Raw genomic sequence first — 26,867 nt, 5'->3', positions numbered from 1 at the left:
ACAGCACCAGGCAGCTACAGCCTCGACCGAGAGGGCACCTGGAGCCCCTCAGGGCTTGTGCCCACAAAACAGCTGGTTTTCAAATTCATTTTTATTGAGCCTTATTCTACCTCACGTGGGTTGAGATGCAACATGACACACATAGAGCCTCACAGCCAAGCATCTTGCTCATCGGCGGGGCACCATTTCCTCAGCTGTTTTGTTTAAGATTTTATTTTAAGAGAAGACATGGGAGGGGTAGAGCGAGAGAATCCAAGCAGACTCCCCGCTGAGCGCAGAGCCCAACATGGAGCCTGCTTTCACAACCTGTGAGATCATGACCTGAGCCGAAACCAAGGGTTGGTCACTTAACCAACCGAGCCACGCAGACACCCCTCCTCAGCTGGCTTTAAAAATGAGCCAAGCTGCAAGTTTGTTTTGTTTTTTAAGATTTTTATTTATTTATTTGACAGAGAGCACAAGCAGGGGGAGCAGGAGGGAGAGGGAGAAGCAGGTTCCCTGCTCAGCAAGGAGCCCAGTGCAGGGGTTGATCCCCCGGACCCTGGGATCATGACCTGAGCCGAAAAGGCAGACGCTTAACCAATTGAGCCACCCAGGTGCTCCCAAGCTGCAAGCTTAAAAAAATTTTCTCTTTGTCTACAAGATTCCATAGTGTCTGAGAATGAGGGCCATACCCTGCTCCCTTACCCCAAAGATTGGCTTTGTCTTTTCCTTTGCACCGGTGTAAGTCCAAAATGTACTCCTGCCCACGCCCCATTTCAGTTCTTTACTGGGCACGTTCCCCCCAACCTGGGGGTCCTGAAGTGGCTCTGCGGGCCTATTTGGCATTTCCCAATGCGTAGAGAATAGAGCCAGGACACCTGCTGGGCTCCGGAATGCTCAGTCCATCCAAGCTCCACGAGGGACAGTCCACTGTCATTGACACCTGTCAGCTCCCCCCATGGCTGGCCCCGCACAGACGCACATTCTGCCCTGCCGATGACCAGCCACCCCAAGCAAGAGGCTCCTGCCACCCGGGGCGGGGGAGGCGCAGCTGCTGGCCCGGTGAAGCTCGCGCGCAGTCGCAGAAGCGCCCCACGTGCACCCAGTGGGCCCGCTGGGGCCTCGGACAGGAGGCGTGGCGGCCTCGTTGCACTTGTGTGCCCCGACTTTCTGCTTTGTCTGCTCTCGCTCCGTCTAACCCGCGAGGCACTGCTTGCTGAACTAACCCAGATCCAGACACCGTGTTCCTTCTGTTCACAAAACCATTTTTAATATTTTGACAGGAAAAGTAAAGGTATCAAACAAAAGCAGCTCATTCCAAAGGTAAACATTTGCGACACCGCCCAAGGCCACCTTGCTTTGCCTGAGAGCGCCTGGCTCTACTTGCTTTCTGGAAAGATAGAGGGCCGGGTGGGGGGAGGGAGGCACTTTTAACATCTCCAGCTTTTCGGTTCCTTCCTCTTCCCGCCGTTGCTCCCTGCCCCCCTCTAAAAATAATTTCTCTGATCGAAATTATTTGGAGCGGTCTTGGGGTTTCCCCGAAGCAGGGCGTGGGAGCTCCCAGGAGGAAGCGGAGAGAGTTGGGGACACAGGCTGGGACGCGAGGAAGACTGAGCAAGGAGGTGGGCTCGGCCTGATCGCACGGAAGCCTAGGGCTGTGATCAGCACCAAAGAGCTTTCCCCACCCAGAGGCAATGGGACCCTTCTGTCCTCGCCATGCTTGGGGGGTGTTTAGCTACCATCCACCCCGGAGGGCAGAACAGGATGCAGCACCTCCCAGACGTTCCTGGGAGAGGAGACCCTGCAGCCAGGAAAGTCCCACCAGGAAGCGGGCATCCGCGCGTGGCCAGTAGCTGAGACCCCTGTAGCTGGCCTCGGGTAATGTGCTCCCAGCCTCTGTCGAGTCTCCACGTACAGCGTGCAGACAGATTATGAAAGGTCCTAAAGGGAGAAAAATCTCCACTCTGGCCAGCAGATGGGATGGTGCTAGTTCCTCTTGTGAGCGGATTCTAAGGGTTGGCACACATTGGGGGACCCGCCAGGGAAGCTCATGCTGAAGTGCCAGGCACTTGGCACCCCTGAAGAGCTCATCTCCAGGAGGAAGGTGACACTCTGGAGCTCTTGGCTTCTGGCCACTCGTGCCGCAAAAGAGGCCAGAATCAGTTCTCCCGGAGCAGGTGCCATGTGTGAGACACAGCACAGGCTCAGCCCCAGGGCCACCCGGGCCTCCTGCCAAGCCCACCAACCCCTGCCCTCCAGCAGCACTGCCCCGAGACTGATCCTAAGGGCTGCCGCCCCCAGTCCTGGCTCCCAGGCCTCTACGATGCCTCCCGATACCCCTTGGGCCCCCAAGGAGGGCAGGCCAGACCCCATGTGTCTGTCATAGAACCTGCTGGACTCCAAGTCCCTGAAGCTCATCATCAGCATGACCCTTCACGATCGCACCACCAAGTCCCTGCTGCACCTACACAAGAAAAAGAAGCCGCCTAGCATCAGTGCCCAGTTCCAGGTAAGCAGCCTGCAGAGATGGGGGCAGGGGGCCAAACTCAGCCTGATGCTCTCGCGACCTGGCCACAACAAACCCAACAAATGGTTCTTGGGCTTCCTGCCCTTGGCGCTGTTTGACATCTGGAGCTGGATCATTCTCTGTGGTGGGGACCATTTTGTGCGTTATGGAATATACAGTAGCGTCCTGCGGTTGTGACAACCAAAAATGTCTCCAGGTGTTGCCACATGCTCTGGGGGATGGGGCAGAATCACCCCTGTTGTGAACCATTGAGTTAAAATAACAGGTTAGCTCATTAAGGTGACCACTGAACTGTGTTATTAGGTCAGTTTCCCTTTTTTCCCTGGCTGCCAGGAAGCTCAGAGGCTTTTTTCTTAAGGTGGCCCAAGGGTGGCTGCTGGCCCTTACTTACCATCACCTTTTTTGTTTCTTTCCCCTTTTCATCAATCTGCGTCTGTAGTGCCCACCTTGACTTTTTTTTTTGTAATCCCCTTACCTGGGAGCTCCTATAAATCCTTTTTGTAAACAGCAGGCCAAAGACCAAAGTCATGGCAGCCGTGCTTCTTTCTGAGGCTGACCGGCATTTTACATCCCCAGACAGAGTTTATCTGGCCCCACCCACCCCTCCTAATTTCCCACTGGGACAAAGAGCTGGGAGACCTTGGGAAGACGGCATCCGTCAGCTCCGGGGACCCTCCAGCTCTCAGGCTCCCAGAAGTAGTGCAGCCTTCAGTTGCAATGTCCAGCTATAGCCTCCCATGTCCTGTGTCAGTGCTTATGGCAGCAAGTGACCTGGGTCCCCTCCCACTGAGCGGCTTGCCTCTGGGGGTCCCAGCTGAAGACTTCTCCTTCTTTCCCCAGACGTCCCTTAACAAGCTCCTGGAGGCACTGGGGAAGGCTGAGCCTTTCTTTATCCGCTGCATCCGCTCTAATGCGGAGAAGGTGAGTAGCTCCCATGTCTTGGGAAGGTGAAGGCCAAGGTCTGGCGGCTCAGCAGGGCATGCTTCTGTGTTGCTGTGGCCTCTTGGAGGGTGTGGAAAGGTCTCAAGGAACCAAGCGTTCACACAGGTTCCAGGAGCCTTAAATGGTCAGCTTGAGGTGGGGGGGCCTTCTCAGGAAGCAGTGAGGGCAGCCAGGTGGCCCACCAGGAGTAGGAACATCATCTGGAATGTGGAGGAGCCTGAGGAGGGACGGGTCACATGTGCCTTCAGGACATCCCCAAATCGGCCAGTGCAGAAAACGCGCCAGAAGGGAGGGGCTGAGGTCATCCAGCAGAAGCATGGAGCTGCTGTTTATTTGATCTGAAAGTTTCTAGAAAAATTCATGGAGCACCAGTGGGGGCCCCAGTGCTGGCTCAGCCCTTGCTGCCTGGTTTCCTTCGCCCCATGGGTCCACTGGCCGTTCTGTCCCATTGGGGACTTTGCTGGGGGCCATTCAGGATCTGGGCCTACCCACTTTGCCTCTACTCTTCCCGTTTCCCTGGCTTTCCCCTGCTCCTGGGTTGCTCTGCTCACATCCAGAACCCAACTTGCCCCTAACAGGTTCTGTGGCTTCTGTCCTCCTGGGCAAGGGCCCAGAATCCTCCTCCGGGCCTTCACCTGGCTGTTCCCTGCCCATTCCTTCCTCAGGACCCAGCCCAGGGTCTCCTTACCTGTTGGACCCCTCCAAGGGGCCCTGGCAGCATCTGCCCCATTCACATACGTTCCTGGCTCCCACCTCCAGACCTTACTTCTTCTTGGCTTTCGGCCCTAGTGGCCCTAGTATTTACGGCCCCCACCCCCAGGCCTGGCGCAGAGTATGAGCTCAGTACCGGTTTTGATTGGAACTAACTAAGAACTAACTCTTTGTTGGGGCGCCTGGGTGGCTCAGTGGGTTGAAGCCTCTGCCTTCGGCTCAGGTCATAATCTGGGGGTCCTGGGATCAAGCCCCGCGTCTGGCTCTCTGCTCAGCTGGGAGCCTGCCCACCCCCCGTCTCTGCCTGCCTCTCTGCCTGCTTATGATTTCTGTCTATCAGATAAATAAATAAAATCTTTTTAAAAAAAAAAAAGAAAAACTCTTTGCAGAACATCAGCCTAAAGTAAGCAATAAGAAATGGCACAGGTCTCCCTGACACCAGGGACTAGAGCAGATCAGATCTCAGATTTTCCAGAAGAGTTGAATACTGCTGAGCAGGCCCACCTCTTTTTTCCAAAAAGATCGTCTGGAGCAAGGAAAGATGGATCCCCGGGTGGCCACGGCTGCCATGCTGGGGACAGTCCTGCCCAGCCTGGGCCCTGCCTATGCCCTCCAATCGCTCCTACGTCTGGAATCCTACAGGACCTTGTCCCATAGCTCTCCATCCCTGACCGCTCATACCCCATTTCAGAAAGAGCTGTGTTTCGACGACGAGCTGGTGCTCCAGCAGCTGCGCTACACAGGCATGCTGGAGACGGTGCGGATCCGGAGGTCAGGCTACAGCGCCAAGTACACGTTCCAGGTGGGCGACACGTGCATGGCTGTCGTGACGTGGCAGGGGGGTCACTGGACGCTTGTCACTGGACTTCTCCACCCCAGCACTGTTGGCATTTATACCAGATTATTCTCTGTCATGGGCGGGGGCGGGGGGGGCAGATGTCCTCAGAAGAGGTGGCTGGACACAGGCCCAGCCTGGAAGGATACAGAGGTGTCAAGCCAAGCTGGGAAGAGGGAGTTGCATGAGCAGATCCCTGCACAGATCTGCCCTCTGTTGAGCATCTCCTGTGATGGATGCTTTTATACCCATCTCTTCTATTCCTCCAACCAGCAGCAAGAGGTCCTGTCTCCCCGGAGTTGTTAGAAACGCAGAGGATCATTAATGACCTCAAATTAGGCAAGACCAAACTGGCGGCTGCTAGAGCAGTTTCTTGACTTTAGCCCTGTTGACCCTGGGGCCGCCTGGTCATTCTTTCTCGGGGGACCGCCTTGGGCATGATGGGACATTGAGTGCATCCCTGGTCTCCACCCGCTCGATGCCAGAAGCACCCAGCCCTCCCACATCGGGAGAGCCCTGGATGTCTCTGGACATCGCCACACATCACCAATGGGAAGCTGGTCCTGGCTCATGCCTTGAGCTGGCATCCCCAGTGTGAGCCCTGGAGTCAGCCCCAGGCCCGAACCCAGAGTAGTGGCACCTGGTCCCCAATTCAGCTGTACCCGTATGGCCTCGGGGACATGGCTTCATCGTGGCATGCCTCCCTTTTTCTCATTCACAGACTGGAAATAGCATCTCTCTGACCCTGTATAAATAGGAAAAGCCAAAGCCCAGAAATGGGAGGAAGCACCAGTGTATTTTACTAATGCTTCATTCTTAAAAATTTGACCTGTTTGCTTAAAAGCTGTGTATCTCTGCTCGGATTCAGCTCTGCAATGAGCCACTGGCTACGAGCCCCCCGCCAAAGGCAGCCCTGTTTCCTGGCCACCCCTTACCAGTGCCAGCACCAGCAGGTCCTTAAGAGCCACTCGCCAAGTGACGAAAAGATCCAGTGCTCCGTGTGTCGTGGTCTTTCTGAAGCTTTAAGCTGTCTCAGAGTCTGAGATTCTGGCTTTGTTAGTACCATTCTGGCGTTGGAAACTTGGCTCGAGCAGGGCCTCACCAGAGCGCCATAACCTTGCCACTGGCGGAAACCCTCAACAGATACTCTCTTTTGGCCAAACTCACGCAGGATTTCACAGAACAGTTCCAGGTGCTGCTGCCCAAGAACGCCCCGCCCTGCAGGGAGGTCATCTCCGCCCTGCTGGAAAAGATGGATGTGGACAAGAGGAACTACCAGATCGGGAAGACCAAGGTCAGGGCTCCCACCCCTTCGGGGGACCGCAAACCCATACCCCACCTCCTGCCACCCACGGGGTCCTCCCGTGGCCCGAGGTCCCAGGCCACATGCTGAGAGACAAGGGGCTTTTCTTAGGGCCCAGCACATTTTTTTTTCCTAGAAGGTGAAGGGGTATATCTGAGGGGCAGGACTCGGGCTTCACTCCTGTCTCCCACTCCCTCGCACATGGACCAGGGTTCCTGCAGAGTGTCGGGGAGCCAGTTGCTAGTGTTCAGGGTCAGGCAGAAGGCTTCCTTCCCTTGTGTTCCTTTCAGACACCGTCTACCAACTCTAGGTGCGTGCTGGTTGCTTCTTACTGTTGGGGCGCCTGCCGCCGTCCTTGTCCAACAAGGGCTAAGGGCAGCCCCTGGTAGGGCTTCACCTGATGTGCAAAGTCCCTTGGCCGTTCTCCAACCAGCTCATCCTCAAGTTACCATGTGACCCAGCAATTCCGTTCCGGGCATGGACCCAAAAGAACTGAAAACGAGTGTTTAAACAGATGCTTATACACGCGTGTCGCGCATGTCCGTAGCAGCACTCGTCCCAATAGCCAGAAGGTAGAAATGGCCCACACGGTCCATCAGCTGATGAATGGGTCCCCAAACTGTGGGCCATTCATATGATGAAATACTGTGTGGTCTTGCTCCACTCGAGGACACAGATGAACCTTGAGAACAATGAGGGAGAGAAGCCAGACACAAAAGCCACCCCCAGTGTGCAAACCCGTGTACCCAAGATGCCCAGGACAGGCAGATCACGGTTACCAGGGGTTGGGGCACAGAGGGCAGGGGAGTGACAGCTCCCGGAGACAGGGACCTCTCTTTGGGGTGATGGAAATGTCCCAGAGCCCGATGGTTGTGACGTTTGCTCAGTGTTGTGGAGGGACCAAAGGCCAGTGATGTGCTCGTATTGACGATGGTTCACTTCATGTTAGGGGAATTCTCTTGACGGGAAAAAACTCCCCTCGGTCAGGTCTGTTGGCACCCTAGCTTGGTCTCACACACTTACGGGGCCTGGAGATTCCGGGGGCTGTGCTGATCTCCCCCCGCCGCCCCCCTACCCACGCCCACCAGGTTTTCCTGAAGGAGACAGAGCGCCAGGCCCTGCAGGAGACGCTGCACCGGGAGGTCGTGCGGAAGATCCTGCTCCTGCAGAGCTGGTTCCGGGGGGTTCTGGAACGCCGGCACTTCCTGCAGATGAGACAGGCGGCCATCACCATCCAGGTACCACAGGGGCCCTATGGGGGCCAGGGACGGGGGCAGTCACTCGGGCCCTGTCCCTGATCGCTTGCCCCACCCCCCAGGCCTGCTGGCGCTCCTACCGCGTCCGTCGGGCCCTGGAGAGGACACAGGCCGCCATATACCTCCAGGCCGCATGGAGGGGCTACCAGCAGCGGGTGGCCTACCGGCGCCGTAGACAGAGCATCATCCGCCTCCAGAGCCTCTGCCGGGGTCACCTGCAGCGTAAGAGGTGAGCAGAGCAAGGCCCCGCCTCCCGTCCCTCGCCTGGGAGCTGCCTGAGAGGGTTTCTTAACAGATCCCTCCCACAACAGGGAGACCCCAGGAGGCCACCTCCTAGATCTCCTTTTCCTAGCTGAGGCATTTCCGCCTTTCCAGAAGCATCTCTTGAGGGCCATGATTACACCATGTGGCAGGGGCAGAGCCTGGCTGCCAGCCCGTGGGTAGCACAGGGGTCCCTGAAGCCCTGGGTGGATTCGGGAGGTGGTATGCACGTTTGTTCCTGAACCCGCCCTCTTTGCTCTTCTCACACCAGCTTCAGCCAGATGGTGGCAGAAAAGCAGAGGGCTGGAGAGGACTGGGCAGCCCAGCAAGCCTTGAGGGCAGAAACGGCAGAAGGCGGGCCCAGCCAGGCAGCCCAGCCAGAGCAGGTGCCCAGGCAGGACCCGGAACCATCGGAGGACAGGGAGCATTCAGCGTCGGAACCTGAAGCGTGGCCAAGCGAGGAGCCCCTGGCGGAGAGCTCCCAACCAGAGATGGAGGTCCCCAGCCCGGAGAAGGCTCTCCCGCCCCAGAAAAATACAGCTGACAGTCACGAGAAAGTGCCCAGCAGCCGGGAAAAGCGTGAGTCACGGCGGCAGAGGGGGCTGGAACACGTGAAGCTCCAAAACAAACACATACAGTCCTGTAAGGAAGAGCTCGCCCTCAGAGAACTTTCTGGAAGGACTGTGCTGGAGCAAGAGGAGAGCCTCCCAGAAGACAGGAAGGAGAATAGAGAAGATGAAACACCTTCAGATTTGGGGACAGAGACAGAGAATGCTTCTAAGAAGCAGCCTGAGGAGCCACCGCAGGCCACACCGACCAGCGAGCTCTCTGGAGAAACCCCGAAGATGCTGCAGGGCGAGCACCCGGAGCCTGGCCCCGTGGCACGGCCAACCAGCCTAGCCTTGGACAGTAGGGTCAGCATGCCCGCCCCCGTTACCACCCCCGAGACACCCAAGGACAAGAGGAAGCCTGGGGGCGACCCGAGGGCACTGGACAGGTCTGAGAGCCCTGGAGGCTCCACCCAGATCCAGCGGTACCGGGACCCCGACTCTGAGCGGCTGGCCAATGCCGTGGAGCTCTGGCGGGGCAGGAAGCTGCCGCCCACCTGTCCGAGCGCCATGCTGAGCCAGTCCCTTGACCTCAGCGAGCGGCACCGGGCCGTGGGGGCCGCCCTCACGCCCACAGAGTAAGCTGCGGGCCCTCCCCTGTCTGAACACTGTGGGTGCCAGGCTGGGTTGGGCGGGCAGGGTGGGGGCACGCACAGAGGCCTGGCAGCAGGACCGGGGCAGTACCACGTGTCCCAAAAACGTGAGTGTCTCTGTGCCTGCCCGAGAGTCAACACCAGTTGGGTGGGAGGCCCGAGGAAGGAGGAGGAAGGGGCAGGGAAACGTAAAGAGTTGTCCTCTGCCGGGAACCACAGAGCCTGGGGCCAGCTGGGACCCTGGGTGCTCTCCCTGACCCCCACCCGTGCCCCAGCACGAGCTGTGTTCACACAGAAATCCCCGGTTCTCTCGGGACGACATCCCTGGGTCTCCGTATCCTCAGTGGGGGTGATCACCCAGGAATTGAAGAAGGGGCTCAGCTCTTGACCCACTGTGCCTTATCCTTAGCTAGCTACATGCTGGTGACCCCGAGTCCCCAACCCCTCCTGCCTGGCCAGAGGAAAGAAGAGTTGGAAGAAGATGCAGGCCTTCTGCTAGGCCGGGCTTTCTCGGCCCAGCAGGCTGACACCTGTGGCCAGCCCGTTCTCTGGGGTGGTCTGCCCCGTGCCCCTCGGAGCGTGGAGCCGCACCCTGCTGTCCCCCACCAGATGCCCGAGCCCCTCCCAGCCCAGTCAGGACAACCAAAAACGTATCCTAACTTGGGCTAATAAATAAAAGCCACGTTTCTGTGATCTTGCAGGGAGAGACGCATTTCCTTGTCCACGAGCGACGTCTCCAAGCTCCTTCCGTCCCCATCCCAGACCAAGATGCAGGTAAAGCTTCAGGCTGCGGCTCCCGCCCCCCGCTGCCCCTGCTCTGCCCGAAACGTGGCTTAAAAGACAAGGGCAGTTGGTGGCTGGACGGCATGGTGAGCAGAGCGCCCCTGCCTTCCCTCCAGCGAGTCCCGCCTGCCTTTGCTCACCCAGTCCCATTCCCTTTGCAGCCTTCTATAGAAGCCGTAGACGGGGAGCCCAGCACCAAGAAGCCGGCCGTCCAGAAGAAGAAATCGGGTGACGCGTCTGTCGGCACAGATTCTGGGCTGTCCCCAGGCCCCCCGGCCGACTCTAAGTAAGTGTGGGCTTTGGAGGAGGCTCAGGTCACCATCAGAGGATGCACAGGGTCCCTGCCGGCCCCACCCCTGCCCCCTGTCTCCCCGCAGCCTGGTCTAAAGTGATGGCGATTAAGAAGCACTCTTGGGCAAATACTCACCCAGTCCAGGATGAGGGATCGTGACCTCCTCACGTGCCAGTGGGGCCGTGTGCCGCCATCATGGTTCCCACTGCGGCCTAGAGCCAATCTGGGTCACGTCCTCTGGGCCCACAGGTCGATGGGTTCCGTTTGGCTTTTTATGGTATCAGAACCAGCTTTTGGTTCCCCCTACCTCCAGGACCCCTCCTGGCCTGTGGATAGAAGAAACTGGACCCAGGGTCTGCCCCCAGAGAGCCCCTGCAGAAGTGCTCCAGACGGGTCCATCACAGAGCGGAGAGGATGGGCCTTGGGATGGGGGAAGCTTTGATCCAAATTCAGGGACAGGAGGTCGAGGAAGGTCCAGAACGGGCTTGCAGAGTGCCCACCACTGTGGGGACGGACACCCCACCACCAAAACAAAGCCCCTCAAATCAGGGGGCTTCTAGCAACTGAAATTCACTTCTCACAGTCCTGGCGGCCAGGAGTCTGCAGTCAGGGTTTTGGCAGGGCCAGCCCCTCGGAAGGCTCTAGGAAAGGGCACCCCTTGCCTCTTCCGGTTCCTGGGGGCTCCAGGCAGCCTCGGCCTGTGTCTGCACCCCCCATCTCTACCTGCATCTTCACATGACCTTCCTCTTTCCTCTCTGTTCTTTTTCTGTCATAAGGATGACAATCTCATCTTGAGGTCTTAGTCTGTTTGGGCTGCTGTAACAAAAACCACCAGAGTAAGCGGGTTAAACTCTAGACATGTCTTCTGGGAGCTGAAAGTTCACGTTCGAGGCACCAGCAGACATACTGTGTGTTGGGGACCACATCCTGGTTCACGCATGGCATCTTCTCACTAGGGCATCATGTGCAGGAATGGCAAGGGAGCTCCCCGGGACCCCTTTTGTAAGGGTACCAGTTCCATTATGGACCTCCCCCCTCATGACCTCATCACCCCAGTACCCTCACACTGAGGGTAGGACTTCGGCGTACAAATCTGGGGGGAGACAGACATTCAGAGCATGACACACAGTAACTTAGTCGCATCTGTAAAGACCCTTTTCTCAAATAAGGTCACACTCATAGGTTCTGAGCGTGAGCACATGGACACAGCTTTTGGGGGACACGCCATTCAGCACACAATTTGACATCCTTTCTTTCTGATTTTCTTTCTTAAAACTCAGGCCCATAAACACACGTAAAGGGGTAGAAGATAGTTTTATTTCAGGTTGTTTTTTTTAATATGAAAACGGGGTTACGCTGTGATGTCTGTTCTGCATTTTGCCTTTTTTTTAATATTTAATTTTTTAAAGATTTTCTTTATTTGACACAGAGAGAGAGCTCACAAGTAGGCAGAGAGGCAGGCAGAGAGAGCGAGGGGGAAGCAGGCTCCTTGCTGAGCAGAGGGTCTGATGCGGGACTCGATCCCAGGACCCTGAGATCATGACCTGAGCCAAAAGCAGAGGCTTAACCCACTGAGCCACCCAGATGCAGGGGCACCCTGCATCTTGCCTTTTCACCTGACCTCCTGTCACGTCACACAAATCGATCTCATTTTTAGTAGCATCTCCTTCCGTGGATAACCAAGCAAAGGGTGACTTTTCTCTTTGTAGCAAGATGACCTTTCCTCCAGCCTTGCTTCCATTGTCCCCTCCCGAAGTTTAAGAGAAACTGCTTAACTTTCTCCTGCAGATCCACTTTTAAAAGACTTTTCTTACATAAGAATAAAGATAAAAAATCCAGCCTCGAGGGGGTGGAGGAAATGGAGAACACAGCACCGGGGCACACCGCGCCAGAAGCCACCACCACCAAAAAGAACCTGGAAGGTTGGTTGCTGGGAGCCTCAGGGAGAGAGGGCAGATTTGCCAGGGTCCCTGGGAATGGGTGCTGGGCACAGGGTTTCGGGGCTGGTCCCGGATACCACCCCCCCAACTCCAGGGCGCTTTCCGGCTGCAGACCCCAGCTTACAACTAGGGCAGGGCCCTGGTTCTCTGTGTGGGGGGACTATGCATCCCCCTGAACCCACCTCCCCAGCTGCTCCTTTTCCCTCCAGCCTCCTTCAGCCACCAGCACCGCCACCCAGCAGGCGAGAAGCACGCTAAGGAACCAGGAGGCAAAGGGAAGAAGAATCGAAACCTCAAGATCGGCAAAATCACAGTGTCGGAGAAGTGGCGAGAATCCGTGTTCCGTAAGATCACCAACGCCAATGAGCTCAAGTACCTGGATGAGTTCCTGCTGAACAAGGTGGGCCATCCAGGGGCAGCTGCGGGGTCGCGGGGCTACGCACAGTCAGGCCCGGGCCTCCCCAGAAGGGTGGTCAGCACCCAGTAGTTTGGGCCTTGAAGCTGCAACAACCCAAGCCCTTAGTGTGCCAGGCACAGAACATCCAGAGGCGCAGTTCCAATACAGAAAGTTCCAGAAACCAGATACTGCTTCCCAAACTTGACGTTAGCTCCTTTACTGCAGAATCCTACCTGAACTCACGGGAGAACGTTTGTCTAATGTTCACGTTGCTCACCAGGGATATTTACATTTTGTAGGAAAACGCAGTGGGTCTTGAAGCACCTGGCTGGCTTGTTGGTAAAACATAAAACATGTGACTCTTGATCTCAGGATCGTGAATTCAAGCCCCACGTTGGGTGTACAGCTTACTTTAAGAAAGAAAAAAAAAGTCAGTGGGTCTGATCACAAGGGCTGCACAAAACTTGTAGAACAGTGTTAATATCCAGAGGGCCTGACTCTGGGACACGCCTGTCCTGAGGGCCTCAGGCAAGGGGCTGTGGCCCGGGCCAGCGTCCTCTCCTGCACTACCTACCCAGAAAGTTCAGAATCTGCTGTTGGAAAGACACTTTGTGTGTTGTCTCCCCACATCCTTGGGGGGTGATTGCCCACTTCCTCTCACACTGGAGGAAACGGAAATGCCTAGAGCTGGGTGGGCACTGGACGTACTTGTGGCCCCCTCAGTGACCCCCAGGTCCTGCAGCCTCGCGGTGGCTCAGCCCTGGCCTTGAACTTATTTTGGGATACACTTTAACAAAACGCATTGATTGAGTGCTTAGTGTATACAGCAAAAGTGAATTGGTTACCACGGCACATATTTGGGGCATGGCTCAGGGTTAAGTCAAGCCTGTGTGTGGTTGGCAGAAGAGTCCCCAGGGACGACTGTGTCCCAGGGGACCAGTGGCTACACCTGCAGACATTTTTGGTTGTCCTGACTGGGGAATGTCCCTGGCATCTGGTGGGTGGGGGCCAGGGGTGCTGTTCAACACCCCCAAGGTGATCCAGCCCCCAATATGGGGTGTATGGTTTAAACCTGGACTGAAGGGACTGGAAAGATCAGGCCAGGATTAGCCAGAGAGCCTGGATTTTTTTTGCTGGGATCACAGGGGAAGCAGGAAGGACTCGGGACAGAGCTGAGCATCAGGCAGTCAGATGCCAAGCCTGTGGTCACTCCGAGTCAGGGTGTCTCTCTCTCTCCTTCTCCAGATAAACGACCTGCGCTCCCAGAAGACTCCCATCGAGAGCTTGTTCATCGAAGCCACGGAGAAGTTCAGAAGCAATCTCAAAACCATGTACTCCGTCCCCGTATGTGCAGCCCCTGGCCCTGGGGAGGGCCCCTGTGGGGACCCCCGTGCCCTCTCCAGGGCATCCCCCCACCGTCTCTCCATCCCACGGGGGTCACGCCTGCATCCCCGCAGAACGGGAAGATTCATGTCGGCTACAAGGACCTGATGGAGAACTACCAGATTGTCGTGAACAACCTGGCAGCCGAGCGGGGGGAGAAGGACACCAACCTGGTCCTCAACCTCTTCCAGTCACTGCTCGACGAGTTCACCCGCGGGCACACCAAGAATGACTTTGAGCCGCCCAAGGTTGGTGGTGCCGCCTTGGGGACGGTGGGGGTGGGGGTGGCGGCTGGAGGCACGTGTGCTCCCAGGGCCCTCACGGACTATGCCTGTGTGCTCCCTCACAGCAGAGCAAAGCTCAGAAGAAGAAGCGGAAGCAGGATCGCGCCGTGAGTATCTGTGCGCGTGCGCGCTTGTGAAGACGCAGGTGTGAGCGTGTTTTCCCGCCCCGCCCTGGGGAACCCTGATTGTGAGCGTGAACCTCAGGCCTGAGGCACCACAGGCTGCAGCGAGAGTGTGGAGGGGCCCCCCTCGCCACTCAGCGCCCTCCCCCGTGGCCCCCCAGGTCCAGCAGCACAACGGGCACGTGTTTGCCAGCTACCAGGTGAGCATCCCACAGTCGTGCGAGCAGTGCCTCTCATACATCTGGCTCATGGACAAGGCCCTGCTCTGCAGCGGTGAGCGCTCCTGACCCCCCACCGTGCCCCTGATGCTCCACGACACCCCCTTGCCCCCCACCACATCCCCAGACTCCTCACTGTGCACTGGGGCCTTTACTCAAGCCACAGGATAGATATTTCTGGAACATTGCCCTGGCCATGCTTCTTCCACTTGGTCCTCCCACTGCCACCCTGGGGTAGATGCTGATTCTCAGCCCGCCCTAAGCCACCCTCCCCCCACCCCCCACTGTGGCCTCTGCAGCCTGCCCTCCCCATGCCTACCTCCATAGTTTACCGCACGGCCTCCCTCCCAGCTTACGTGCACACAGTTCCTGCTCCCTGATCTGTCAGCGTCTCCCTAGACCCCCAGGGTCCCTCATGTGGTGACAGGCAAAGCCATTCAGCCGCAGAGGAACCCCGAGACACAGCCACAGCCCAGGCCAACCCAGCGGGCAGGAGGGTCTGGCCCCGGGCACAGTCAGGCAGATCTCCAGCGGTTGTGCGTTCCTGCCGTGATCACCTGGGCCTCTCTTCCCACCCAGGGCCTCCTGTCCCCTCAGTCCCTATGTGTGTCCCCCTATGTGCATCACAACTACTCAGGCAGTTGTCACCGTCCTGAGATAAGGACACTGGCCTCCCCCTTCTCTTTGGTCTCAGCTAGCTTTCTGTCTCAAGCCCCCCAAACCCCTGTTCCTGTCCCACTGGCCAGGCTGAGGCCAGTAGCGGTCACCAGCTGTGAACGTCTGCCCACATGCTTTCCCTGCCTGGGAACTGGGGCAGAAGCTCCTATGTCTCAAGTTTGGAAACCAGTAGGTGGGAACCCAGGTCCCCTGAGGCACCATCTGTGACCCACCCCCCATAACCTCCTAGTGTGCAAGATGACCTGCCACAAGAAGTGTGTGCACAAGATTCAGACCTACTGTTCCTACACGTGCGGGAGCAAGGTGAGCGCCGCCCGGGGGCGGGAACTTTCCAGACCATCTGGGGGAGGCCATCCCAAGCAATGGGAGGAGAAGACGTGGTTGATGCGAGACCAAGGTTGGGTGTCAGGTAGGAGCAGGAAGCTGATAGAAAGGACTGGTCCGGGGCAGAGCACACCCCGGTTCTGTCAGAGCCCCTTGAGGCCCCCGAGGCAGGGCTGGGCTTCATCAGTGTGCATCTTAGACCCCCAGCCCTGCCCCTCCATCCTCCCGGTGGAGGGAAGCCTCCAGCTCTGTGCACAGGGGAGACTGAGTCCCAAGCGCTAGGGCTACAGTAGGAGCAGGACTGGCTGCCCTGAGGGAGCTGGGGCTGCTCCACAGGGGAACCCCTGCCCCTCCCCGCCCAGCAGCCAGCAAGCTCACCTCCTTAGCCAGGTGCCCCCAGCAGCCTGCGGGGTGGCAGAGGGACAGGAAGGAGGAAGCCCACCCAGGAGGCCTGAGCCCTGCCTTCTGGTGTTGCAGAGCGAGCCAGGTGCCGAGCCAGGCCACTTTGGCGTGTGCGTGGACAGCCTGACCAGCGACAAGGCCTCCGTGCCCATCGTGCTGGAGAAGCTTCTGGAACACGTGGAGATGCATGGCCTGTACACCGAAGGCCTCTACCGCAAGTCGGGTGCTGCCAACCGCACACGGGAGCTACGACAGGCCCTACAGACAGGTGGGTGTCAGGGCGGGTGAGCTTTGCGGGGGTTCTCGGGCACCATCCTCCTGCCCACACTCACCAGCCCCCTGCCGGCCTCCCTGCAGACCCCGCGGCCGTCAAGCTGGAGAACTTCCCCATCCATGCCATCACCGGCGTGCTCAAGCAGTGGCTTCGAGAGCTGCCTGAGCCCCTCATGACTTTCGCCCAGTACGGCGACTTCCTCCGAGCCGTAGGTGAGGCCCACAGCAGCCTCAGCGAGGGTGGGCGGATGGGTGGCCGCGGTCGGGCTTGGAACCATGAGCGCTCGCCAGGGCCAACTGGGGAGGCCCCGCTGAGAAACCCGGGCTCAAAGCAGCTGGACTGGCGCAGGTGCCTAGCCAAGGGCAGGGCCGGAACCCCTCCATGGCCCCATACCTTGCCACATGCCCGTCCCAGCCCCTACGCAGCGGGAGGCTCCCCTGCCCCCCGGGAACGTGTCGGGGCCGGGCCCACAGGTTGCTGATGCCCTGGGCCCCCCTAGAGCTGCCAGAGAAGCAGGAGCAGCTGGCCGCCATCTACGCCGTCCTGGAGCACCTGCCCGAGGCCAACCACAACTCGCTGGAGCGGCTCATCTTCCACCTCGTGAAGCAAGTGCCCGCTGCCTGCTCCCGGGGGGGGGGGGCTGGGGGTCCCCATCAAGAGCCCCAGCCCAGCATGCCTCGGGTTCGGCCCCAAGACCTGAGCCTGTGCCAGGAGGGTCTGGGGGAGACCCAGGCTCTCCTGTGGCGATCCCTCTCCGCCCATCCCAGCTCCAGGGGATGACCGCCCCTTCCCCACCCTGGGGCTCCGGCCCCGGGTTTGGGGGCTCCGTGGCCACCCCTAACTGCCGCTCATCATGCAGGGTGGCCTTGCTTGAGGATGTGAACCGCATGTCGCCCAGCGCTCTAGCCATCATCTTCGCCCCCTGCCTCCTGCGCTGCCCTGACAACTCAGACCCGCTGACCAGCATGAAGGACGTCCTCAAGGTCACCACGTGAGTGCTAGTGCCAACCCCGACCCTGCCATGCTGCGTCTGCTCCAGCAGCTAGGGCATCCCTCCCAAGTGTTTCTGAGGCTAAAGAAGACAAGAGAAAAGGAAAATGACCCCCTCTCCAGTGGCAAGCCGAGGGGCAGATCAGGGAGCCTGATGTCCTTGGCCTCTGGCAGCAGCAAGGGTTGTCAGGAAAGCAGCAGCTGTCGGGGAAGTGGGGAGACACGGTCTTTCCTGACCCCTGTACCATCTTCAGAAGTTTTCAGAGTTCTTCAAAAGAACTCGGAGGTCGTCAGACCTCAGTGACTAAGAAGACACTGTTTAGGCCTCAGGCTGTAAAAATAAGAACCTGCCACTCTAGGTGGCTTTCCTGTGGCCCTGACACACCTGGGTGGCTGTGGGGTGTTGAAAGATTCGCTTCCAGCCTCTTCTAGCACCTTCTTTGCTCCCTTTCTCCTTGTGGGGTTGTGATGATGGAAAACCCTGAGTTGTGCCTGCCTCTCGCCCGCCACACTTACTGCTCACAGCGCACCTTCCAGAGCCCCAGGGGCAGGTCGCCTGCAGCCTCTGAGACACATCACCCAGCCTACCTGTTCTTCACACTTCCGTGTTGCCCCGCCCTGCAGGGGGACTGTGTGGGGCTGGCTTACTCTGGCCCATAGTGCTTGTGCTTCCTCCTTCAAACCGGGAGGCCTGTTGAGACAGGGCCTTAGGCTCAGAAAGGTGGAGTGAGCCACACGATGTCACACAGTATGCTGCCACAGGAAATGGGAGCCACAGCCCACGCTGTGTCCGTGGCCTTGCCTGGGCCCTGGGTCTCCATCTCGGGCCCCCATGCCCCAGGCTCCAGCCAGTGCCTCTCCAGACGCCAGGCCCTGACACTGGCCATCCTGCAGGTGGTAACTGAGTCCCTTTCTCCTGCAGCTGTGTGGAGATGCTCATCAAGGAACAGATGAGGAAGTACAAGGTGAAGATGGAGGAGATCAACCAGCTAGAAGCCGCAGAGAGCATTGCCTTCCGCCGCCTCTCCCTCCTGCGACAGAACGCTGTGAGCGCGCTGGCCTTGGGTGGCGGGGTGGGGTCTCACCTGGCTACCCCTTGCACGCCCTGTACACCCTAGGCCCCATGCCTCCTGGCCAGGGGCCTCTTGGGAGCACGGTTGGGGGCCCGTTCCCCCACATCGGCTGAATGACCACCTTCCTCATTCAGCCTCCTGCCGACTGCCCTTCAAAGGGCAGCAGGGGACCGGTCATCCACTCGGGGACAGTTCGGGTCTTCCTCTGGCCTCTGCGACAGGGAAGAGTCTCCACCATAGAAGTGGCCCCACAGTGGGGATGGGGACTTAGCAGGGCAAGTCCTGGGCTCCCACGGGAGGATCCTGTCCTTGTCCCCGCAGTCCGATGTGGCTCAGTGCCCGTGTGGCGGTTGTGGCCCTGTGTGGTCACCCTCTGTTCGTCTCTTCCCCAGCCATGGCCTCTCAAACTGGGGTTCTCGTCTCCCTATGAGGGGGTCCTGGTATGTACACTTTCCACGGGCCCACCCTGCATGTCTCCGGGCGCGGTGCATGCTGGGTTCCCCTCATGCCCGTGGTCTCGTGGGGTAGACCGAGCATGTCCTAACCTCCCGGAAGTGCATGCTGGGGGAGGACCACTGCCTGCTGACCACCTGCACTGAGGACAACTAATCAGCCGAGCACCAGCCACTCTGTCCCCACGGGATCCACATGAGAACTAACCTCCTCTCCCCAAGCTGTTGACCCTCCCCAATGCCAGACCAGGCCCACCCTCCCAGAGGGGCCAGCCACACCTGCCACTTCTCTGTCGTAGAACAAGAGCCCCAAGGCCCGGGCAAGCAGTGGCGGCGGCCCAGAGGAGCTGGGGGTGCTGCCGGAAGAGGAGGTGCCCGGCGGCGACGAGGACCGCGAGAAGGAGATCCTCATTGAGCGGATCCAGTCCATCAAGGAGGAGAAGCAAGTGTCTCCGTCCCCTTCCTGTCCTTGGCGCTGCCATCGGGCCCTCCTCCCCAAGCCCGTTGGCATAGCCACCCTGGCTGTTAGAGGAGGCTGACCGGCTCGGCTCATTCCCACCACCTAGCACTTCCCTCATGGGGGGCTGCTGCCCTAAAACGCAGCCTAGGGCTGTTTAAACCCCTGCTGGCCTGGCACCCTTGTTGGGAGATCTTTCACCCTGGGAACAGCCTTGGAACACCATGACCCCCTTCTCTGCACCCCCCCCTACAGGGAGGACATCACGTACCGGCTTCCGGTGGTCCACAGGGGGAAAGCGGGGGCAGCAGAGGGGTCGTGCCCAAACTTTGTCTTGAAGTTGGTTTTAGCTAGGATGACCAATTAACCTGTCACTCTAAGATGTGAGTGTGCACAGGGATGCCATTAACATGATGCCAGGAGGACAGGTGTGACCTGGGCCACTTGGCCTCCCTAGTCCGAAGAACAGGGTAGAGCACTCCGGGTAGAGGGTCCAACACTTGCAAAGGCCCTGAGGCAGGAGCCTGTCAGTGGCTCAGTATAGGGCCAGGTGGCTGGCTTCCCTCAGCAGGCTGACCCAGCCCTCCCTGGACTTTCTCTGGACCAGGAGTGATTTGGGGATGGCTGCTGGGGGCACTGAGGGCAAGGGCTCCCATCCAGGAAGAGGAAGGCCCATTCTGTCCCCTGCTGGCCTGGCACCCTTGTTGGGAGATCTTTCACCCTGGGAACAGCCTTGGACACCATGACCCCCTTCTCTGCACCCCCCCTACAGGGAGGACATCACGTACCGGCTTCCGGAGCTGGACCCTCGGGGCTCCGATGAAGAAAACCTGGACTCGGAAACATCGGCCAGCACGGAGAGCCTGTTGGAAGAACGGGCCGGGCGGGGGGCCTCAGAAGGTCAGTATTAAGGCAGCGTCTGCTTCTGTCCTTCCCATGTCCACCGCCGGCAGGCCCTGGGGCAAGGGTCCGTCTTCAAGCCCCGAAGCTGCAGTAACCCTGCCGTCTGTCTCTCAAAAGGGCCCCCCGCGCCTGTTCTCCCCAGCCCCGGCGCGCCCGCCCTGAGCCCCCTCCCCGTGGCAGCCGCCCCTCCACGACGAAGGCCGTCGTCCTTCGTGACGGTCAGAGTGAAGACCCCCCGGCGGACCCCCATCATGCCCACCACCAACATCAAGCTCCCACCCGGCCTGCCCTCCCACCTCCCCGGCCGGGCACCGGGTGCCCCAGAGGCTGCTGCCCCCGTGAGGCGCCGAGAGCCGCCCGCCCGCCGCCCGGACCAGGTACACTCGGTGTATGTCACACCCAGCACTCTCCTGCCCGTGCTGGGCACGCGGGAGCCCCCAGACGAGGACGACCGGCCTCCTGGGGCCAAGCGGAGGTACTCAGATCCCCCGACCTACTGCCTGCCCCCCACCTCGGGCCAGGCCAATGGCTGAGGGCCCCCAGAGCCAGAGTCCCCGCGAGTCCCAGCCTGAGCTGGGCACCAAGCTGCAGAGCCCGCGTTTGGCTGAGAAGGATCCCGAACGAGAAGCTCCAAGACAATGTGAGGTGGGCACTAGCCCCACGTGCAGAGGCCAAGCAGGGAGAGGCCAGCCAAGGCCTGGCCGCCCTTGCTGAGCCCCCAACACTGCACAGACGCACCCACCCAGAGCACCAAATCACGGTGGGTGGCCTGGCATCTCCCACCTCCCTTTTTGTTTTATATGGTAACTGTTTCTTTGTGCGTGGTTTACATAACTTTAAACTGTAACAGCCTTAACAAGAGACCAAATTGTTTTTTATACATGTATGTACAAACTTTTATATTAACGCCCTTCATCTCCCTTATAACCTGGACTTGAGTCTTCAGAGCAAAGCCTGCATGGCCAGTGCATGTCGGGGCCTCAGACCTGCACTGAGGACGGCCCGGGGCCCGCAGTCTGAGGGCTGGGGCCTTGCATGGGGGATTTGGACCCAGGGGGCCCCTGACAGCCCCAGGCGTGTCTCGGATGCATCTTCCGGCCTGCATCTGAAGGAGTGTCGGAGCCTCGGTGGGGATCAAGGCTGGTGGCTGGAGTCAGGACACAAGGTGGCCAACAGCCTCCACCTGCAGCACCACAGACCTCACATCCCGGGGAGACATGAATGTGGCCGTCACTCTTCTGTTCGCCAAGCCCCAGACTCAGGAGGCCAGAGGAGGCAACCCTCAGCACACTGTCCTCTCCACGTGGCCAACAGGAGCCGTGACTCAGGACCACTCATAAGCAGGGAGGGCAAGGCCTGGGGCTGGACATTCCTGCTGGTCAACGGGGACAGGCTGGGGATCTCCGGAGCTGGGCTCCCCCCACCCCCAGGCTTGGCTCACTCCCCAGACACACGGCCACGGGTGTGGGACGAGAAGTGCCCCAGGTGCTCCACAAGCCGTGCAAAAATAAAAAGTGCCTGAAAGGTGTGTGTATGCAAGTCCTGCTCGGACTGGGTTCAGAGTCCGTCAGAGGAGGAGGAGCTGGCTGGTGGCGGTCCACCCTGTGGTCTCGGGCAAGAGCGGTGCAGGGGGGTGGGCTGTGCCCCTGGACTGGGAGGACCTGCCTTGATCTTCCAGGCAATGCTGCTGTTGGAATTTCGCATGGAGTCCTCACTTGAGGGGTGCGCCTGCTGCAGGTGCTTGTTATTGATCTGGAAATGGAGGGGGGAGGTTTGGCAAAGAGCCTCTTGTCCTGAGCTGCTCCTGTTGCCATTTCAGCACCCAGCTTCTCCCCAAAGCTAGGGCTTAAATGTCAGCTACATAGGCCATCTCCCTGTGAAGGGATCAGTTCCTGGTGGGCCCACTAGGGCCCAAAGCCACACACCCCCAACTATCCCCTCTCAGACCAGCTCCCAGGATGGGCAGTTGCGGGAACCTGCTGGCAGGCAGGGCCCATGGGGCAGGGGTCTGGGGGCAAGGAAGAACCCAAGTCCAGATGGCACATGAGAGAGAGCTGGGAGACTTCTCCAAGGCCACACGTTTGGGATGGAGTAGGGCTGGGATTTGGAGCCTGCCCCATCTGCCTCCAGTGACCCCCTTCATCCACCCTGGGTTTAGTCTCCTACATAGTGTTTTGCGAGGACACCAGGCCCATGTGGGACCAGGACACAGGTGACACGAAGGGTAGGAAGGAAGATGGATGAGTGCTGCAAGCCAGGCTTCAGTCCCTCTGAAGCTCCAATCCTTACCCTGTCCTCTGCAAGCATAGGGGTCAGGGGAGGTTGCAGGATGGGCCTCAACTGCCTGGGGACTTGGGGGGCGAGGGATTCTCTCCAAGAAGGTCTGGGCGTTAGGGGTGACCCTGCCCCACCTCTCACCCCCAGAGCTAGCTAATATCCGCCCCCCTCCCACAGGCAGGTTTTGTCATACCACCCGTTTCCCAAAGAAGGGACGACCCAAAAAAGTTAAAACTTCCTTAGGGCCACTGCGGGGGTGGCAGAATCAGACCCGGAAGCTCATAAACACAAACTCTGGATGGGCCCCTAAGCCTTGGGATTCCTTAGTGCCGGGTCCGTACCCCGGGAAGAACCGGGGGAGGCTGCCTGAATACGGAAGAGCACCGTGGGAAGAACCCAAGCAAAAGTGGGTGCAGGGGAATTTTGAGCAGGAGGAAAGGAATAAGGCGAGGACCTACTGCTCACGGCCCTGACACCGTAGGACCGGTCCTTTTAACCCTTCCGGAAGGGTTAAGACGTTTAAGGGGAAAACGCGATTCCGCCCTGAGTAACACAGACAGGACTGTGCCTCTCCCGGAAACAAAACCTTAGCTCCGCCCCAAAGATGCAATAGTGAAAGAGGCGGACGCGCCCGGAAGAAGCCCGAACGAGGGCACTTCCGCCCTTTTCCAAGATGGCGCCAGCGGAAGGGGCAGGATACCGCCGAGAGATGATGGCAGCGTCGAGGCTGGAGCTGAACCTGGTGCGGTTGCTGTGCCGCTGCGAGGCGATGGCAGCGGAGAAGCGGGACCCGGAGGAGTGGCGTCTGGAGAAGGTGAGGGAAATCTGCACTGTCAAGCAGAGCCCGACTCCCGGACTGCGGCTTCCGCAGCTAGCGGCTACCGGGCCCTACTCCCCAGACCCAACGGCCGTTCTTGACCACGCCCCTTCCGGCCGGTTCCGCCACGTTCACCTGCAGCTCCCGCCCCATTCCCTCGAGTTCAACTAGCTCCGCCTCCCTGGCACGTGGCTCCTCCCCCTTTCAGCCCAGGGCCCCCCCCGTCCCTCCCCGTCCTGGCTCCGCCCCCTGCTGGCTCCGACGGCCCCCCACGCCTTACCCTCACCCCCACTTCGAACAGGGCAGGGAGGAGAGGGCTTGGCAGACCAGGCTTACATCCCTGCTTTCTCTCCCCAGTACGTGGGAGCCCTCGAGGACATGCTGCAGGCCCTGAAAGCCCAGCCAAGGTGAGTGCTAGTGGCTACAGGGGCTCCAAATCTGGGATGGGCCAGGACCGGCTCCTGATGGGGAATCCCTGGACGCCAGCCCTTGCTGAGACCCTTCCTGGAACTAGGGACGGTGGACAGGTTTTCTTTTTCTCTTGTCGCCTTCCAGCAAACCAGCCTCTGAGGTGATCAATGAATATTCCCGCAAGGTAGATTTTCTGAAGGGGATGCTGCAGGCAGAGAAGCTGGTAAGCCTGGATGCTCTACTTCCTCAGCCCTCATAGCGCTCACCTGCCCAGGACCTGCCCCTGTGGTGACCCCTTCTCCCTCTTCTGCAGACCTCCGCCTCAGAGAAGGCACTCGCCAACCAGTTTCTGGCCCCCGGCCGTGTACCAACCACAGCCAGGGAGCGGGTACCCGCCACAAAGACGGTGCACCTGCAGTCGCGGGCTCGGTACACCAGCGAAATGAGGAGTGAGCTGCTAGGCACGGTAGGGCTTCCTCCCTGGGTCCTGGGAACCCTTTGGTTAGGGACAGTTTCGTGCCTGGGTGTAGCCGGAACAACAAATGGTGGCTGGTGCAGGGACCTTAGGGGGCCCAACAGCCTCTGCCCTGGGCGGGCAGTCTGCTTCCTGACAGAAAGGCCAAGCCGGGATTTTTCTAGATGTGTAGGAGTTTGGTCTAAGGCAAAAATGGTACCTATCTAGTTAAGCCCCAGAGTTGGCCCAAAGCAACAGAGACAAGTTTGACACAGATAGATGACCTTATCTCATCTTGCCACAGATAAACGAGCTTTTCCATTTGTAAAATGCAACAGCAAGTGTCTTTTTAAGCATTTTACGTGGATCATAATCAAAGTATGAAAAAACTGAGGTCCAGAGGTCATTCATGGGATTTTCCCGGGGCACCAAATGAGTGGTGGGGGGATGTTCTGAGAGCTGAAAGGGCAGTTTTGGGGAAGGACAGGTAAGTGACTTCATGCCTCTCTCTTTTTCCCATAGGACTCTGCTGGAGGTGAGCTGCCCTAAAGAAAATAGGACTTGATGCTTACTTGTTGTGCTGCCTCACATTCCTCACCTGGCTCCCCAAAGGTCTCCCACAGCCCAGGGAGCATAGGCTCAGGGGCAGTCACTTAGTTATGCCTGATGGGGGTACCAGGACAGAGGAGCTGCGCCCCAGAGGAAATAAAGCTGGATACTCCCAGGCCACAGGGCCAAGGTTAGACCAGCAGAAGGGACCTGGAGCCTGGGGGAACCCAGGTAGGGGTAAGGGAAAACTTCTTAAAAGAGAGGGCTTTTGAGCTAGGGCTTTGAAGCATGATCAGGAGCTCACCAGCGGCAGACTGGACAAGAAATGGCATTATGAGTAGCAGACACATCACAGGCACTGAATGATCAGGAAGCCAGGAAAATAGGAAACCAATCTTCTCCTTCCTGCTTGGTATTTTTCGCTTCCAGAGCCCCAGCTGGATGTGAGGAAGAGAGTGTAAGTGTCTTCAGCCCTTGGGTAGCACTGGGGGGTGGGGGTGGGGCCGGGTGGATGGAGGAATCTAGGGCTGCTGAGGCACCCACCACAAGGGCCCCCACAAGCCTCTGAACCACTGATCAGAAGCCCCTTCTGCGGCTGCTCTTCCTAAACGCCAAAGCAAAAAAGGGGAAATGGAGCCCCAGGGAGGGCAGCAGCTAGAGCTATACTCTCTGGGTTGCTTGGGAACATGTTGGTCTCTTACCCTCCCCCACTCCATCTCATGCCTCCCGTCCACCCACGTGTGAGGTCAGCGGGGTGACAGGGCCCAGACCAGGGGATGAGAAGCAGTCGGCAGCCGAGCTGGACCTTGTCCTGCAGCGACATCAGAACCTCCAGGAGAAGCTGGCAGAAGAGATGCTAGGCCTGGCCCGAAGCCTCAAGACCAACACACTGGCTGCTCAGAGTGTCATCAAGAAGGACAACCAGGTGGGAGGGCAGTCTGCCCCGGACATCAGAAAAGGCTTCCTGACCCAGGGGCATTGTGGCCAGGGCTTTGCTGCATGACAGAAGTTGGACAGGGGCGCCTGAGTGGCTCAGTGGGTTAAGCCTCTGCCTTCAGCTCAGGTCATGATCTCAGGGTCCTGGGATCGAGCCTCGCATCAGGCTCTCTGCTCAGCGGGGAGCCTGCTTCCCCCCCTCTCTCTGCCTGCCTTTCTGCCTACTTGTGATCTCTGTCTGTCAAATAAATAAATAAAATCTTAAAAAAAAAAAAATAGAAGTTGGACAGAAGGCAGAGGTGGAATTCCCAGGCGAGGACACAGTACCAGCCAGGGCCTAGAGAGTCCACTTGCCCTCAGATGGCAGGGAGAGGCCACACTCTGTTGACACTCTCCCTGCCTCTCCCACAGACCCTGTCGCACTCCCTCAAGATGGCCGACCAGAACCTGGAGAAGCTGAAGACCGAGTCGGAGCGGCTGGAGCAGCACACACAGAAGTCCGTCAACTGGCTGCTCTGGGCCATGCTTATTGTCGTCTGCTTCATCTTCATCAGCATGATCCTCTTCATCCGCATCATGCCCAAACTCAAATAAAGGCCTGTCCCGGCCCATGTGGGCTGTCTTCTGTCTGCTCCCCCGCCGTGTCCAGGGGCATCCTTCGGGGCGGGCAATAACACGGGAGGGTCTTCGGATGTTCCTGAGAGCAGGAGAGGAAGCTCAGTCTAGGTGGGGCAGTGGGGCAGTGACCCAGTGAACTCCCCCCCACCTGGATTCCTCTGCCCCGGTTCCCACCCCACATGGGGAAAGGCCAGGGCCCAAGAAGCCACAGGAGGCCCCAGGCCGGTAGAATCAGAGCCAAACACAGAACCTTCAGCCCTGTGCTGTTGGGGTGCGGCTAGAGGGTGGGCGGAGAAATGCGGCTATGTTTGGAGGTCAGCCTGGAGGAGGGAGCATCAGGGCTGGGCCTTCCTTGAGACTGAAGGTGACAGTTCAGAGGTGGGACTTAGTACAGCCGCCACCTGAGCTCTCAGGAAACTAGAGGCTTCACCAAGTCATTCAACAAACATGTGAGGGTCTGTGGAAACTCTGCCCTGCCAAGCTCATAGCCTGATCATTTCAGATGAGAACTGCGTGGGCACTACTCCCGAGGTGGGACCCTGGAAGAGGTCCTAGAGTGGGAGTCCTGGGAGAACCACTGGTCCTGGGCTCTGCTCACCCTCACTCCAGATGATGAAGGTGAAGCCTATGAAAGGGGGGTGACCAAGGGAGTTCAGTGAAGGAGGCTGGGCAGGTGACAGGAGCACAAGGGTGTCCCAGACCCATGGGAGTGTGAGTGGGCAATACCGGGACCCCTGTCAACATTGGTGTAGAAACACCAAGTATCTTTATACCAAGTATCACCAAAATCTTTATTTTTTAAAAGATTTTATTTA

At 58.7% G+C, this 26,867-nt stretch overlaps 2 protein-coding genes across 27 annotated transcripts in view; both read left to right on the top strand.

Annotated features, from left to right (window-relative positions):
- MYO9B (myosin IXB) overlaps positions 1–21,529 on the top strand; it is an 84,873-nt gene extending 63,344 nt beyond the window's left edge. For 5 of the 25 annotated variants that reach the window (XM_082707536.1, XM_082707520.1, XM_082707538.1 and 2 more), the window contains 25 exons: positions 1,266–1,305; positions 2,369–2,491; positions 3,350–3,430; positions 4,854–4,964; positions 6,169–6,291; positions 7,389–7,538; positions 7,619–7,785; positions 8,089–9,003; positions 9,720–9,792; positions 9,963–10,087; positions 11,882–12,015; positions 12,243–12,433; positions 13,676–13,774; positions 13,888–14,061; positions 14,166–14,204; positions 14,381–14,492; positions 15,345–15,418; positions 15,917–16,109; positions 16,199–16,327; positions 16,615–16,720; positions 16,975–17,106; positions 18,028–18,151; positions 18,930–19,072; positions 19,860–19,987; positions 20,108–21,529. In XM_082707536.1, coding sequence (XP_082563662.1) covers positions 1,266–1,305; positions 2,369–2,491; positions 3,350–3,430; positions 4,854–4,964; positions 6,169–6,291; positions 7,389–7,538; positions 7,619–7,785; positions 8,089–9,003; positions 9,720–9,792; positions 9,963–10,087; positions 11,882–12,015; positions 12,243–12,433; positions 13,676–13,774; positions 13,888–14,061; positions 14,166–14,204; positions 14,381–14,492; positions 15,345–15,418; positions 15,917–16,109; positions 16,199–16,327; positions 16,615–16,720; positions 16,975–17,106; positions 18,028–18,151; positions 18,930–19,072; positions 19,860–19,987; positions 20,108–20,523 — 4,102 coding nt within the window. In that variant the 3' untranslated portion in view covers positions 20,524–21,529. Of the gene's footprint in view, positions 1–1,265; positions 1,306–2,368; positions 2,492–3,349; positions 3,431–4,853; positions 4,965–6,168; positions 6,292–7,388; positions 7,539–7,618; positions 7,786–8,088; positions 9,004–9,719; positions 9,793–9,962; positions 10,088–11,881; positions 12,016–12,242; positions 12,434–13,675; positions 13,775–13,887; positions 14,062–14,162; positions 14,205–14,380; positions 14,493–15,344; positions 15,419–15,916; positions 16,110–16,198; positions 16,328–16,614; positions 16,949–16,974; positions 17,107–18,027; positions 18,152–18,570; positions 18,619–18,929; positions 19,073–19,859; positions 19,988–20,107 lie in introns of those variants that run through there. The other 20 variants (XM_082707514.1, XM_082707532.1, XM_082707517.1 and 17 more) reach the window with 8 other exon arrangements.
- Positions 21,530–22,912: 1,383 nt separating this feature from the next.
- USE1 (unconventional SNARE in the ER 1) lies at positions 22,913–26,045 on the top strand. 2 transcript variants are annotated; one of them, XM_082710803.1, is made up of 8 exons: positions 22,913–23,081; positions 23,442–23,491; positions 23,640–23,718; positions 23,809–23,961; positions 24,472–24,484; positions 24,928–24,955; positions 25,249–25,423; positions 25,846–26,045. In XM_082710803.1, exons 1-8 carry the CDS (start codon positions 22,941–22,943, stop codon positions 26,026–26,028), a joined length of 822 nt encoding a protein of 273 aa, XP_082566929.1. In that variant the 5' UTR covers positions 22,913–22,940; the 3' UTR covers positions 26,029–26,045. The 2 variants fall into 2 exon arrangements, with proteins under 2 accessions (XP_082566929.1, XP_082566930.1); XM_082710804.1 differs by lacking the exons at positions 24,472–24,484; positions 24,928–24,955 and having other exon boundaries at positions 23,809–24,019; positions 25,260–25,423.
- Positions 26,046–26,867: the final 822 nt, after the last annotated feature.

Source organism: Mustela nivalis, assembly GCF_964662115.1.
Source record: "Mustela nivalis genome assembly, chromosome: 1".
NCBI lineage: Eukaryota > Metazoa > Chordata > Mammalia > Carnivora > Mustelidae > Mustela > Mustela nivalis.
This window is presented reverse-complemented; position numbering and strand designations above follow the sequence as displayed.

Excerpts from the sequence above, each read along its gene's own strand:
- USE1 (XM_082710804.1), top strand. The coding sequence starts at position 22,941 with ATGGCGCCAGCGGAAGGGGCAGGATACCGCCGAGAGATGATGGCAGCG. Across the intron at positions 23,492-23,639 it reads GCCCTGAAAGCCCAGCCAAG|CAAACCAGCCTCTGAGGTGA; the intron begins GTGAGTGCTAGT and ends GTCGCCTTCCAG. Across the intron at positions 25,424-25,845 it reads TCATCAAGAAGGACAACCAG|ACCCTGTCGCACTCCCTCAA; the intron begins GTGGGAGGGCAG and ends CCTCTCCCACAG.